The sequence below is a fragment of the Xiphias gladius genome, chromosome 22, assembly GCF_016859285.1.
Source record: "Xiphias gladius isolate SHS-SW01 ecotype Sanya breed wild chromosome 22, ASM1685928v1, whole genome shotgun sequence".
Taxonomy (NCBI): Eukaryota; Metazoa; Chordata; class Actinopteri; order Istiophoriformes; family Xiphiidae; genus Xiphias; species Xiphias gladius.
Window position 1 is genome coordinate 18,132,366 of NC_053421.1, and position 14,992 is coordinate 18,147,357.

The following is a 14,992-nucleotide window of genomic DNA, read 5'->3' on the forward strand; positions in this document are numbered from 1 at the left end:
TGTGTGTGTGTGTGTGTGTGTGTGTGTGTGTGGTAAAGCATCCACAGTAAAAAAAAAAAAAAAAAAAAAAAAAAAAAAATCTCACTCAGGAGGCTGGACTAATGACCTGCTGCTCCCATATAGAGAGCGCTTAAAAAAAACAAAACTAAATGATAATAAAAGGAAAAAATGGAAAACGGGTTTTCAGAGATATTTTAAATGTTTGTCTTCTGGCTCTTGGCATTTGATTTCCTTTTTTCTTTTAAATTTTATTTCTCGTTTGCTGTTTAATTTTATGTATTTTAGGTTTGAGCTTGTTTCTTCATTTGATTTTATTTTTCTAGCTGGACATGTGTGTGTTGAGTGTGTGGTTACTGGAATGCTTTTCACTATGCAAACTAAAATGCAGAGTTGCAACATGGAGGGATATTTGAAGATGTATATTGTAGTTACAACATAATGTATTGATTCAGGTGCAATTCAGAAGTCATATCGAGTAGATCACAAGAATGAGTTTGTGTGCTCACTGTCCTCTGGTGGTTATCAGTGGAAATGCAGTCTAGTTAATGGAACTTGTTCTGTGCATTGTAAGCAATAATGTACTTTTATCTTTTCTTCTTTGTGGTAGAATCTTTACTTTGATTTGGTGCTTAAACCAAAGATTTTAGTCAAACTTTTTTCTTAAATTTTAAGTTAACAGGAGTGGAGAGAAGTGAATTGTGGCCAATGTTGGATTTGAAAAGAAAATCCTTCCCAACTGTTCTGATCGCCATGAGAAAGAATCTGCTTCCATATCTGAGTGTTTCAGAGCTGTAGAGCTCTGTGTTAAAAGCCTGACAAAAGAAACAAAGTTTGGATTTGTGAGTTGATGTTGATTGATGTTGAAGACACTTCTTCTTTTCCCAAAGGCTGTGGATATTCAGTCTTCCAATGCACTCGTTTTGGTTCCTTGTTTAAAAAAAAAAAAAAAATTGAAAAGGGGCAAGGTGAGGGTTTGAATGAGATGGTTTGCCCCTTTTTTCTGTATTTATTTATTTATTGTTATTTATTATGGCTCTTCTGCTGAAACTCTTTTGTGAGACCAGATCCAGGGTTGTACACAGATCACAGTCCATTTCTCATCTAAGTCTTACAAGAAGCTGCATTGCGCTAAAGATTTTTGGCTCAACATCTCCATATACCCAAACGCCTTTTTTACAGGCTGCGTGTCTTCTTTTGGCGATTCTTCCTCAAATGCATTCTTTGCACATTTAACCCCGACAGGTACTGCAATAACACAGGCACATTCCATCCTCCGGGGTAGAGAGAAGGGAACAGAGCAAAGAAGTCAGAGGGTTTAAAACCTTTGATGTAACTGGAACACATAATGACTTTGCTGTTTGAAATTTTCGTCATGCTTTTCTGTTGTTAAATCAAAATGTATAGTACTGTATCACGTTATTGCATGGCAGTTCTTATAGATCGGCCACCGCTGTGTCTAAAGGGGCCATCGTCTTTTTGAGTTTATCTATCTTCGACCAAAAACCTTTTTTAGTTCCATTATGTTTCTCTGGACCAGTACATTAGGGCCTGTTGCAGGGTGTAATGCAATGATTAATGGCTTTAAATGACAAGCAGTTGTCTTTTTATTTCCAGTTCACTTGAAACCCATGTAGTCAGAACCTGCTGTAGCAGTCGTGCTGGTCTGGCCTTGTGTGCACTATCTGCTCCTTGTTGTGTAGTAACTCATTTTTTATTTCCAATTTATTTGCACTATGAGATTTGACAGCTTCAAGCCTTTTTGTCTGACCTTCAATATCTAGTCCATTAACTCACTGAGTACCATTTAAAATTGATTGAAATAGGCAATTCTTCTTTAAAACCCACTTACATTGAATACGCTTCCTCCTGCATATTAGTACAGAGTTATTGTCAAATGTAATATATATTGGGAGTTGCCTTTGGTTTTTCTTGTGCTGCAACTATTCTCAGGAAATCTTGAGCAATGCACTAAGTGATTATACAAAATATAAAATGGGAAGAAATTGTTTGGTGCTGCAGGGTGTTTGACACTCTTCATGTAAGTGTAAGACCAGTAGTTTCAAAATAAGAGATTTTGTAGATTTTGTATTGCATCATTTAACGTAAAAAAATGAGTTAAACCTATTGTGAGGTAAAAATAGATAAATGATAGTAATAAAGGTAAACTACTGGCCTTACTGGAACCAGTCCTACTGGAATGGCAGTGTGACAGTTGGTCCTGTTCATGAAGGGTGTTGGTGCTCCCAGTCAGAGCTTTGTGAATGAATGAGCGTTAACTGATGCCAGCTGTGAAGTGTGTGTTTCTATGTGAGCTGTTTGTTTTCTCGGCTTCGGTGAAGGGACATGGGGTCTGGTAGGAATAGAGACCCCGCTATCAGGGATACATTTTTGTCTTTCAGTTTTTAGTGGAACCGTCTCAGAGATATGAATTCATTTTCCCAACATTTGTTTCAGTTAATGTAAAGAAAAGAAATAAAGATATCTAAGCTTGCCGTTTTTGTTTTGTGTTATTTTAATTGACAAAAAACAGCCTGTTCAAGGCTGGATTTTTGAGGCAAATACTGATATCGATATTTGGAGTCTGAAAAATCTGATTATTCATATGGTCTGATATACATTTGGTTTTTTTTTAAACAAAGCTGCGTAACGCAATCAAACACTTGACGAACTATGCAGTTGTTTCTATTTCAAAAATACCTAAAACGTATCTTTAGCTTCCCTGTACTGATATTTCTTGTTGCTTATCGGCCAATACTGTATATAATCCAACATATCTGCAACAAGCAAATGTTGTGCAATAATATCAGTCCAGTGATTTATCAGTCAAGCGCCATTAGTGACATATGATATGTCACTAAAAATATTAAATTTTAATTCATGTCAGTTACTGTCAATCTCCCTTGAACGTAAAAAGTGTCTCTTGGAGTCTATTAAAACGCACCTTAGTTTCTTCGGACTCCTCACTTTCTGATATAGTTCATGGCCACTTCATTAATCTTAAACCCATTATTTCTTATTTTCTGTGTTCATTTAGAGGCTCGTCATGGCCTTGGCCATTAATGGAGAAATGACTGAGTGGGAAGAAACAATGGAAGGAAAAGCACAGGTGAGAATCCCATAAAATTAACCAGGGCTGAATGTCATTTAGCAGCTTCAGCCCCAGGGCCCTGGCATTGTGCATGCTGCCTCAATGTCAAACTCTCATGTCTTACTGGGACACTTGAAGAGAGCAGAGCCATTGTTAATGTTATTAGCTAACACCTGGGCCTTTTTCTAATATGACAAGGCAAAATCCCTGCTGTGAGAGAGGCCGAGCTGAGCAAATGATGGTCGGCCAAGGGCTTATTCAGTGGACCTTAATCAAGTCCCTGATACTGACCCCTTAATGGTGTCTCTCTGTGTCCAATATTGGATACCTGTAGGCGCGGCCCGGGCAACTGGGATAGGATGTGACGTCTTTGCCCAATCCTCTTAGTTTAATTAAGCTGAACCAGCGGGCGCGGGCGCGGGCTGCAGCTCTCCTTCGACAGCCCCGGTTTCAAACGTCGAATCGGCTTTGTGAGCAGTTAGACGGCGACTCCTCGGACACCGGAGCGGTTTAAAGAGCGTTGGAGGCGTCTGTCCCCGGCCACCTGCAGGATGCTGCCTCGCCGGATGCTGTGGAGCGCCGTGGCGCGTCAGGTCACTCCGCGTCTGACCTACAGCAGCGCAGCGGCGCAGCCACAGGTAGGCCCGCGCTCACACGGCAATGCACGCTGCGCTGTAGCACTCGGTAATCCGGATCCACGGGCCCGTTTTCGTGTACAGGCATGCGAGATTTGCACGCAGCAAGTAACAGATTTAAGGCAAATAGGGAGATTATCCAACAGAACAGCATTTTCCAAGAAGACAGAGATATCTCATGTGGTGATATTTATATATTGGCTGATTTTGGATCAACTTGTTTCTGGTGTTACAATATTTTCATATAGCATATTGTTCTATATGACTATGATGTGTGATTTAAAATGATAAGATACTGTATGCTTTTGCGATTCTGAACGTATTCAGTATCCTTATGTTCCAAAATATACCAATGACCACATTTCAGTAATGTAAAATTTGTTGTCAAGTGTTTTCTCTATGCTGTATGCTGAGTCCCACTATAGGAATAATTTAAGGTTATTTTCAGAGTCAGTTTTATTTTGTGATCTGTTTCATCATTGCTATGTGCCTATGTGTTGCCACAAAGTTAAAAAAAAAATCTTTTAACATATAATGGTAAACCAATGGAATGCAACTTTTTTTTTTTCAAACCCTGAACTTTTAAATAAACAAATACAAACTCAGTTTCCTAAAATTCACACCAATCAGTGTCATTATTAGACAATCAAATTATGAACACACAATTTCATATTCAGAGCAAAAAAAAATCAAAAATTGTCATGTGAGTCCGTCAGTGTGTTCAAATAATTTTTCAATTTAATATTGTGTCAAGGCAGCCCAAATTGTCATTGATCTTTGCAGAAATGTCCTTCCACGAGGCTGCTATGTAAATCACACTTTTTTCATATCTTCCTCTCTGTCAGAAGGTGAAGCCAAAAAAGACCACATTCGGCCCTCTCAGCGACCAAGACCGGATATTCACCAACTTGTATGGACGGCATGACTGGAGGTAAAATATCTAATGCAAAACCATTCTGCCCGGTCTCTAATGACCTGAAGCTCTGCAGAAATATTTGTTCGTCTCATCATCTCTGTCTCCCTCTTTCTACCAGACTCAAGGGAGCACTAAAAAGAGGTGACTGGTACAAGACTAAGGAGATCATATTGAAGGGACCAGACTGGATACTGAATGAGGTCAAAATCTCAGGGCTCCGGGGCAGAGGGGGAGCAGGTTTCCCGACTGGAATGAAGTGGAGTTTCATGAACAAACCCAGTGATGGCCGGTGGGAACAAAAATAAATAAATGAATAAAAAATAAAAATCAATATCTGATTAGACTGGGAGACTTTAGGCCCATGCGGCTGTCCACACCATTACTGACACTCTGTTAATGTATCTTTGCGCTGTGTGTTTCCTTCTTCTCTGTCTTTTAGGCCTAAGTATCTGGTGGTGAATGCTGATGAGGGGGAGCCTGGGACGTGCAAAGACCGTGAGATAATGCGTCATGACCCCCATAAGCTGATAGAGGGCTGCCTGGTGGCTGGAAGAGCCATGGGTGCCCGTGCTGCATACATCTACATCAGAGGAGAGTTTTACAATGAATCATCCAATCTACAGGTATACAGCTGCACAGAGGGGTGGCTAGCAGTTTGTTCCGTGCTATACGTTGTTTGTGATCATTTTGTCTGTGTCTTTTCTTCAAACAGGTAGCAATTAATGAGGCATACAAAGCAGGACTGATAGGGAAGAACGCCTGTGGCTCAGGGTATGACTTTGACGTGTTTGTAATGCGGGGAGCCGGAGCCTACATCTGCGGAGAAGAGACGGCCCTCATCGAGTCTCTTGAGGGCAAACAAGGGAAACCCCGACTCAAGCCACCATTCCCTGCAGACATAGGTGAGGTAAAAGCTCCACAGTTTCCTCCATCTGGTTTCCTTCAGCAGTTAATTATTGGTTAAGAAACTGAAAAATAGGCTTATATTGTAATTACAGTCTCTCTGCTTTAAGGGGTTTTTGGATGCCCGTCGACAGTTTCCAATGTGGAGACGGTTGCTGTGGCGCCTGCGATCTGTCGTCGAGGCGGGACCTGGTTTGCCAGCTTCGGGAGGGAGAGGAACTCTGGGACAAAGCTGTTCAACATCTCCGGTCACGTGAACACACCATGCACAGTGGAGGAAGAGATGTCCATTCCTCTGAGGGAGCTAATAGAGAGACACGCAGGTGTGTGCTTACAGTGCTCCTCTGTGTTGATGTTGGTTTACTTTGAGATGTTGACACGAGTTCCTCCCTCCTCTTGTCTGATTGGTGCAGGAGGAGTGAGGGGCGGCTGGGACAATCTATTAGGAGTGGTCCCAGGGGGGTCCTCTACTCCCATCATCCCTCAGTATGTGTGCGATGATGTTTTGATGGATTTCGATGACCTGGTCCGTGCAGAGACTGCTCTGGGAACTGCGGCCATTATAGTTATGGATAAATCGGTAAACAATACCCTGAACAATCAGACAATGCACTAATCTGCTGCACCTGCAGTTACAGTCAGCCTTCAATGACAGTCTGTTAACTGTATTTTTCATCCAGACAGATGTGATTCGTGCCATCGCACGTTTGGTTGAGTTCTACAAACATGAGAGCTGTGGCCAGTGCACCCCCTGCAGAGAAGGTGAGGAACTGCGGTATGTGTTTAACACTTATACTGTCACTCACCATGCAGTTTGTTTTAAGGTGCGTCTCATCACCCTTTTAGTTATTTTAGCAACTAAGTAACAGTCTCAACTTTTTTATGTACCTTTTCTCTCTGCATCTTCTTCCTAAGGCGTGGATTGGATGGATAAAATGATGTGGAGGTTTGTGCGAGGAGAGGCAGCAGTTTCGGAGATTGACATGATCTGGGAGCTGAGCAAGCAGATCGAGGGACACACCATCTGTGCCCTCGGAGACGGAGCTGCCTGGCCTGTGCAGGTGACGTTTCTTGAGCTGTTTTATAGGCTACAATTTCAAACAAGTACTAATTTGAATTTTAACAGGCAGTTTTGTTCTTCTTCGCCTTTCATTTTTTTAACAACAGGGCCTAATCCGCCATTTCCGGCCAGTCATGGAGAGCCGCATTGGTCAGTATAACAACAAAAACCCTCCAAGAGAGCCAGAGATTGAGATGATCTGAAAGCGTGCAGACATCGATTTCACCTTTCAGTCTTTCACAACAGTATTATTACATAGCTCACCATGTTATACCACACTGTAAACATTACTTTTGAACAAGTTTTTAAAACGAAAATATTTTTCTTCTTTTTAAGATTGTAAAACGCAAGACTCACTGTAGAACTTGAAGTTTTTTCCAAGTTTAAAGTTATCTTCTTTGGACAAGTAGTTTATTTTTGTAATAAATCCTTCAGTAAGATGGTTACTTAATCTACAGTAAATTATTGAAAATACAGTGTAATGAAACACAAGCTCAAACATGGCAATAAATTAAGTTTATTTATTTCATAAAAGCATGAAATAAATTCAATAGTTTTTCCCACATATTAGTCCAATATGATCTGTACAAAAGACCAGAATAGGAAGGATGGTGTCACTGACTTGGACAGAAAAAAAAAGGACAGGGGCTGAAAAGTAGGAAATTTGGGATAAAATGAAAAGTGGTCAGTGATGTACAGCATCATTGCCATGTGATATTGTTTAACAAAGAGACTATATCCAAACACTACACCTGGCATGGGTTATCATTCCATTCAAAATAAGACTAGAGGCAGTATATCACTCCTCTGACCATCTATACAGCCACAAAATAGTTTGGAGTATCAGTCCTGCAAATGTTCATCTTCAAACTATAACGTGTGCACAGACAAAATAATAAAAAAAAAAACAGTCATCCAAAAGATTAGAATGTCCATTTGGACCCAAGTACTAAAATAATGCTGAGACCAACATATAGCTATTAAGAGTCATCCAAGTGATGAATGGTTGATGAGTGCTGGAAAAAGAGGGGCTTAGTTTGGGTGAACATCCTGTAAGACTTGGTAGAAAGCACTGAGGGAGTTAAAGTTTTTCCTGTTTTAGGGTGCCATCCAGAAAGGCATCGACTGTTGCTGTGGCTGTGTTTTAGCACGAGGGGGTGGTGGAGGAGGGCAGCGATAGCCCTGTGTCCAGCCTGAGGAGGCGGAGGTGGGGAGAACTACCCCAGGGTTACCTGGCCCTGAGACTTTGGCGATGGAGTGGTCTTCGTCTTCATCAGAAGAGTCGCCGGTGTATGCTACCAAACCTGTTTTCAATCTTTTCACTGTAGGCTCTGAAAGAAGAGGGAGGACAAGCAGAAGAAAGGAGGTGGCACATTTGGGGAGGGAGGGAGGGAGGGAGGGAAATATGGAGGTGGAGGAAAAAAAAACCCACAGAAGCAACATGTTTCAAATGAGACAGGTTCAAGTTAATTATTCCAAACACATTTTGGGAGAAACAAATAGTTAATCGATTTAATTCATAGTTTGTCAGCAGAGTAGAGGAGGGGGCAGCCATTCAAAAAGCAGCCATTGGTTGGTGGGGATCGACAGCGTTAGGGCCATCGAATCGATTGGAAGGACAGCGTCACAGGACGAGTCGTGCCCCACCCCCAATCAGTATCCAGCATCACCCCACAGATACATGGAAGAGAAGAAAAACACAGAGAAAAAGAGAAAAACACAAAAACAGGAGAGATTCTCATTAGTGAGGAAAGCAAACAAACTACAGTCACTCCAGACTGATGATGTCATCAGAATGGGACGGTAAGGTGGAGTCGACTTATCAAACGACTGAACAATGCACAAAAGATGCCAAGTCATAGCTCCACCTCACTATCTGGAGATTTCTAGTCACACCAGCAGAATCCTGTAAGAATCATAAGAAGCATAAGGGCCAGTTTTGAGGCTGAGTGTGTGTATGACTGCGTGTAATGATGCATTTATCTAATCTGCCACAAGAACGACGGTTCACTATTCAAATCCAAAAGAAAAACTTACTTTTTTTGGATTTGCCAACCATGTGTCTTAATACATGTATGTGGGGCTTTATGTAACAGATATACCTCTTCAACGATCTCAAGTAAAACCACTGAAATCAAGTCACAGTGCAGTGGCCCGGGAGAGGATTTACATTTTACTCTCTGCAGCTCTACATTAAGGTTCTGAATAGATCCAGGCTGAGCTTATAAGGGAGGCACAGTCAACAGTCAGGAACTGTGGATTTGGATTTGGGCAGGGATTTGTCAGTCCACAGGATAATGCCCTTACCCACGGGGCCTTGGGGAGCCCTTCTATCTTCCATCTTGGGTCTCACTCCATTCACAGGCAAAGGTGGTGGAGGCATTAGCTGCCTACTGGAGAACAGAAAGAGAGATCGGGTGAGTTAACTATGCCTAGTCACCCTTGCACACTATTATTATTCATTAATAAAATGAATACAAATATAACAAAACTCTGCATACTTGTCCCTCTCACTCGGCGGGCCAGAGGAACTCGGTGGTGGGGGTCCTGTAGTCTCGGGGCTGCCCACTGGGAAGCCTGCACCTAAATTAGTCATATGAATGGGTCCATGCTATGAGCAGAAAAACACACAGGCGCGATTAGCAGACGTCCTCTACTAAACCCTGTCCTGACACTTTTATCTGTAATAATATACCTATCCCAGCACCAAAGTGAGAGAATCTGTCAATGCAAGTTATAGCTTACCACAAGTCTGTAATTACACTGACTTTCCCCCCGTCCACTATGAAAGATACTAAAAGCTTATCAGAAATAATACCTTGTTCCGAAACTCCATATTACCAGTAGAAACACACAAGTGAACTGTAAGTGGACAACAACAGGAAACAGCGTGCCATGCTATCTCAGACACTGTACATAAAACATTTCAAGAAAGGAAGGATGAAAAGAAGGATAAATCCCAGACAGTGAGGCAAGAGAGCAGTTTAAGACAGAGATGACACATGACTCGCTGATGAAAGTGACTTGATGGATACTGCATTCAGGTAAAAGTGAAGACATACGAACAAAAGGCAAGAAACAAACAAGGGAGCTGCAAGATGGAGAAAAAGAAAAGAAGGGTGAAAAAGAAAAAAAAGCAGAGAAAGATGAGGGTTTGTAAAGGTGGAAGAGCCATTTATCACCTGGTATCCAAGTAGGCCGCTGTCCCTCTCGTCTGGTACCTCCTCTGTGAAGCGTCTTTTCTGTGGTGGGTTGGCTGGGGCAGCAGGATGTGGAGCTTTGGGTGGTAGTGCAGCAGATGGAGGAAAATGTACAGGAAGAAGAGTCTGCAAAGAAAAGGAAAAAAAGACTAACTATTATTGCTTTGTATGCTATACACATGGTTTAGCAAATGTCCAAATTTGTTTAAATTTTTGCCAAATTTATTTGGCAACGATTCAAAAACACAGATTTCATCTTCAAAACATAAGAAAATGAGTTTGTTTTTTTTATTATTTAAAGGCATTACATAAAATTGGCGATGTGATGGCTCAGTCCTACCTGTGGCATAGTGCCTGGAACGGGAGCAGGGGCAGGAGCTGGAGCGGGGACAGGGGCTGGAGCAGGGGCAGGTGGGAGGGGGTACTGAGGGGGCACACCTGTGGGTGCTGCAGGAGGTATAAGAGGGGGAACAGTATAAGGTGGAGGGACAGGTTGTGGCTGAGGTGGGGGTACAGGCATGGGGTAGCCTGGCTGGTATCCAGCAGGGGGGTAGTAAGGAGGCTGAGGAGGGATCCCATTCACCACTGGAGGCTGTGCAAAGCCTGGAGGAGGAAGGTGAGGGAGACAGATCATGTCAGGGTAACTTGATGACTTATAGTTTTACTGAGAATGTTACAGCTGTTAGCTGAGAAACAACAACAGTGCCAACTCAAGTGATAACTCTAAACCACAGGTAGACAACCAGTTGTACTGTACCTTGTTGTGTTGGCATCATTGTGCTCATTTGATTGAGGAAGCGAGAATACTCTGCATGGACCTACAGAAAGAGAAACATTGTAAGTAAGGCTTGTTAGTGGCTTTAGGAACAAATATAAAAATGTATAATTGCAGGTTATCATATCAAGAAAACTGTTACAAGAAAAATGTAATGCATCACTGTGTTACAGAAGAAAATATAAACCTACTGCAAAATACTTAGATCTATTAAGTTCCAATACAAATTATTTTATGCCCTTCATCAACACCTCCTGGTAGAAGCACATACTCCCTTTGAGCCTGTACCTTTTTGTTGTATTATTTTGCAACTGTGATATTATTGATTGATTAATGAAAGATTATTCATGGATAAGAATTTGATCAGTCAAGAATATACAGCATTCACTGACCATTTGCTAAGTTGGTGTGCATCTCTGGGACATTTGTTGTGATCTGTTATCTACAGCTAGACCTGTGCCAAATATCTAAATTGTTGGAATAACTGCACCCAGCACAACTGTGGTCAGCTGGTGGTTGTCAGTGATCCAGCTCTTCCTCCAACCAGTTAACAATGGCAGTATATGCCAATCGTTCATATAAAGCTTACACAGTGGAAAAGCATGCATTTGAAATTGTATAAGCTTGTAATACGATGCCTGCGGAGTTGAAATGGGAAAGCACAATTCTAGACAAATCCTCATGATTAATCATCTCACAGTAACAGGAATTTACTCACTGTCTGAAGCAGGTTTTCACACAAGGTTTTTGCTGCTGCGAGTCCTTCTGGTTTAGGATGACTGGAACAGAAAAAGATAGCCTTTAGCTCCACAGGACCCACATTGGGGGACCCCCCAAAAAAAAAAAATTCTTAATTCGTAGGACAACACCCACCTGATGTAGATGTACATGGGTTCAAAGGCCTCTCGTCCAGAGGCAGGCTCTAAACAACCCGATCCTTTTCCTCTGAGGAAGACTTTGGCCCCAGTCTCAGCCTGAATGTGCTGCAGGTAAGAACAGCCTGGGCCCTCGACCCGCTCTTTGACCACAAACCCTGGGATAGCATGTTCCAGTCCCACAAAGACTTTATCTTGAACATAATGCATCTGACACAGAAAGACAACACAAGGCCATAAATACAACTATATGCATTACTGTATGTAATTACAACTATCCACCAAACAAATAACAATTTATTTTGACTGACAGGTTTTCTTCATATTTATGTCAATTTACTACAAATCACATCTGTTTTACATCAGTTACAATACTGGCAATACGTAGATTTGTTTTAGAATTGATGAATGTGCGCTGCTATCTTCCAGTAAAACACTGTTTAAATTTATTGTGACAATGTATGGAAATCAAGATACAGAGTTGGAAGAAAATGCAATGGACTCTTCTGAAGACTTCTATGTTGTTGTGCTCAAAAGCTCCAAAATCAGAGTCTTAAGACATTCAGCTGCAACTTATTTATCCTTTTCAAGGTGTCCAAGTTTGTTTAGTATTCATTATTCAAGTCTGATTTCCAGCAGTGCTTATAATCATTAGGCTAAACAGTCCAGTAGATCTTAAATCTCTGTCAGAGCTTATAACAGCACCTGAACATACCACTCATAACCTTTCTCAAAACAATATGTGCTCTAGACTGTGTTATCAAGCAACAGTAAAACTGATGCAAAACAAACATTACAGGTGCTCGAAAGTGAGGTAAAAGCAAATTAATCAAACTAAAAACTATTATATGCATTGAAAATGGTTGGCAGTAATTGTTAACTATATGAAAAGTTAAAAAATTGACCAAGAAAAGCAAAATAATAGTACGGACTCTAAATCTGTCTGCTTTGTGAGTAATTTTGGAAGGAAAAACAACTATAAAAACATTTGAAGGTGTATACTAAGCTTTTCATAGTGACATCTGAGTTCATGAAAAGTAAAATGGCAAAAAGGGAACTGTCTTACCCCAGACTGAAAGTGTGGTTTGTGGTGGGTCATGGGGGGCAGTGAGGATGGAGGTGGGTTGTGCTGCTGGTAAACTGTGACTGAAGCCCCACTGGGGGAGAAGGATGAAGATGATGACGATGAGGCAGTTGCAGCCTTGACCACACCATTGGTGATTATCTCCTTGATTCTATTAACTGCTCCTGGAGAATGGGGGACAAAAATAATTAGTCTAATTACAGCCCAGATGAAAACGTACAATCATTACTGATTAAAGATAAGTTTGACAAAATACTGACTATCGACAAGCTCTCTAGTCTGCCCTTGGACATGCAGATACAGAGGTCGATCTCTGTGTGGAAAGAGCAGAAACAAGGTTGTCTTAACACAACGACCACAAACAGCAAGCAACTAGTCTTCGGATTGGTTTCTAAAAATGAGACAAGTCACCCTGGTAGAGCTTTGCCTTTCTCCTCTGCTGTCATGTAACGTCCTCTGGTTGAAACTGCGGCACCGCTGACTTTACTTATCTGCAGATCAACCATGTGAAAGGGACAAAACATATCAATGAACGATCCACAAACCTCCTGATGAACATAATTCGGTAAGATAAGACTGCCCATATTGCTGCGGACCTCATCCTGTGTTTGCCCACGTGTCAGGAGATTTCGACAGGTGATTGGGACGTCATTGATCTCAACCTCAGCTACCACCAGGTCATCTTTGGCTTTTGTTGGCACCGGAGGCTTCCCAACACCCACAGCCTGCGTGAGGAGCCAGGAGATGAAGTATGTGTCACTCCCAATAAACTGGGGTCACGGTCACTTAATTGGGGCAAGAGACTACACTAATATTTAGTATAGAAATATCTGAAGAAAACTTTAGGAGGCAGCAACTTTGTACGTGACCAATGTCTTCACCCACATTATAGCTGTCACATATACTCTAATGTGGGTGAACAAGATGAAATGTAATTATAGACACAAAGAACTTGCAACAGATAGCCTTGCGTGCCACAACATAACGATGACTCTATATATATTTAATCTTAAGAGTGAGATATACTGATAACTGAGTGCAGAACATCTTTATCATCAGCCTAACTCTTGTGCAACACTGAGTGGTAGCATTGTTGTTGTTTTTTTGGCTCAATTATCTTTTCTTGATTACTTCTACTAAGCTTTTATGAAGTCAGATTCCTCCTGGACTGTTATCAGAAATACTCAATGCAAACTGAAACAACCCGAGATATTAAACACATAGCTACCACTTTATTAACAGTATAGAGAAAGCCCTGGTGTTTGACAAATTTATATAGTCTCATGATGTAAACACAGTTGGCAGTTTATTAGGCACACCTAGCCAAAACTAATGCAGTCTAATTTAAAAGTCCTGTAATAAGTCCTACATTCATGAAGGTTATAATGTTTACTTTTTGTTAGAATTGTTTGTGCTGATTCAACTTCATGATCATTTTGGATGATACGGTTTGTGGTGTTGAACTGTACTGCGTTATACTGACGGGACTGCATTAGTTTTAGCTAGGCTTACCTAATTAACTGGCAACTGGGTGTATATTACCCATCCCACTACAATAGTATGGTGGTCAAGTGTCTGAGCTGATGAAGTCATAAGATAACTTACCGGGCGTATAATGCTATCTAATGTTGCTCTTTACCTTCTCAGGAGGTCCCGGGGTTCCTATCTGCGAGGGTTTGAGCTTGCCTTTGGCTACCAACATGGCATTAATTTTAGCAGCCACAGCAGCTGCAGCATCCAGAGCCCCGGTGGGTGCAGCTTCAGCCTCCCCCATCCCCCCAGAGCCGGGGCCGGGCTGGTCCCATTTGCTGCGGCGGCTGGGACAACAGAGGAAACATTATGAATTGGGAGAAGAAATGGAAACTGAACTAACCTTTGACCTTATTGGTATAGCCTAAACTACTTCAACACACCTGTCGTCGACTAGTTTCAGTAAAACCGACACTGGTATTGTTTATGTTTTGAATATTGATTAAGGAGTGAGATTCTGATCATGAAGGTCTTACTTCTTTTTCCGAATAATGCTTGTGGGTTATTGTGATCATTCCTGTATACACAAGTGCAGGGACACTGTAAACCCGACAGCATCCTTCTTATGGGACATGTAACTAAGGGGAAAACTAGCATGAACCAGTGCATAGCAGCAGCCCGACAACAGTCCGCCATGATTACATGAACTGGGTAACGTCATCTAGCTAGCCGGCTAATCGAATGCACCTGGACGGCGACTCAAATATCACAGAACAAATATAAAAACTGCCCGGTTTGACACACTCACCCGCCGTTTTGGGTTCCACAAAATGACATCAATATCCTGTCTTACGTGAATTTTCCTCTCAGTGCAAAAATAAATGTGAACCCCCCCCAATCTATTTTCTTCACGGCTAACTCAGCAGGCTCTGTTTTGGGTGCTAGCTTCGTGCCTCGCCGTTTCCGCTTCCGGTTAATGTTGTTGA

The 14,992-nt window shown here is 41.6% G+C and overlaps 2 protein-coding genes across 9 annotated transcripts; one reads left to right on the top strand and one right to left on the bottom strand.

The window, feature by feature from the left end:
* The first annotated feature begins 3,379 nt into the window (after positions 1–3,379).
* LOC120784423 (NADH dehydrogenase [ubiquinone] flavoprotein 1, mitochondrial-like) lies at positions 3,380–7,111 on the top strand. Of its 4 annotated transcripts, none has more exons than XM_040118237.1 (10): positions 3,382–3,726; positions 4,572–4,654; positions 4,758–4,928; positions 5,079–5,262; positions 5,352–5,541; positions 5,653–5,865; positions 5,956–6,122; positions 6,223–6,304; positions 6,458–6,603; positions 6,710–7,111. In XM_040118237.1, exons 1-10 carry the CDS (start codon positions 3,640–3,642, stop codon positions 6,803–6,805), a joined length of 1,419 nt encoding a protein of 472 aa, XP_039974171.1. In that variant the 5' UTR covers positions 3,382–3,639; the 3' UTR covers positions 6,806–7,111. The 4 variants fall into 4 exon arrangements, with proteins under 4 accessions (XP_039974169.1, XP_039974171.1, XP_039974172.1 ...); XM_040118236.1 differs by having other exon boundaries at positions 3,384–3,726; positions 4,569–4,654; XM_040118235.1 differs by having other exon boundaries at positions 3,380–3,726; positions 5,653–6,122.
* Positions 7,108–14,992, bottom strand: khdc4 (KH domain containing 4, pre-mRNA splicing factor). Of its 5 annotated transcripts, none has more exons than XM_040118233.1 (14): positions 14,815–14,992; positions 14,176–14,353; positions 13,133–13,261; positions 12,948–13,027; positions 12,797–12,849; positions 12,519–12,700; positions 11,451–11,662; positions 11,296–11,356; positions 10,560–10,620; positions 10,143–10,405; positions 9,785–9,928; positions 9,104–9,213; positions 8,910–8,995; positions 7,108–7,924 (listed from the first exon to the last, which is right to left on the bottom strand). In XM_040118233.1, exons 1-14 carry the CDS (start codon positions 14,841–14,843, stop codon positions 7,701–7,703), a joined length of 1,812 nt encoding a protein of 603 aa, XP_039974167.1. In that variant the 5' UTR covers positions 14,844–14,992; the 3' UTR covers positions 7,108–7,700. The 5 variants fall into 5 exon arrangements, 3 of the variants coding, with proteins under 3 accessions (XP_039974167.1, XP_039974166.1, XP_039974168.1); XM_040118232.1 differs by having other exon boundaries at positions 7,108–7,933; XR_005706431.1 differs by having other exon boundaries at positions 7,898–7,933; positions 9,104–9,185.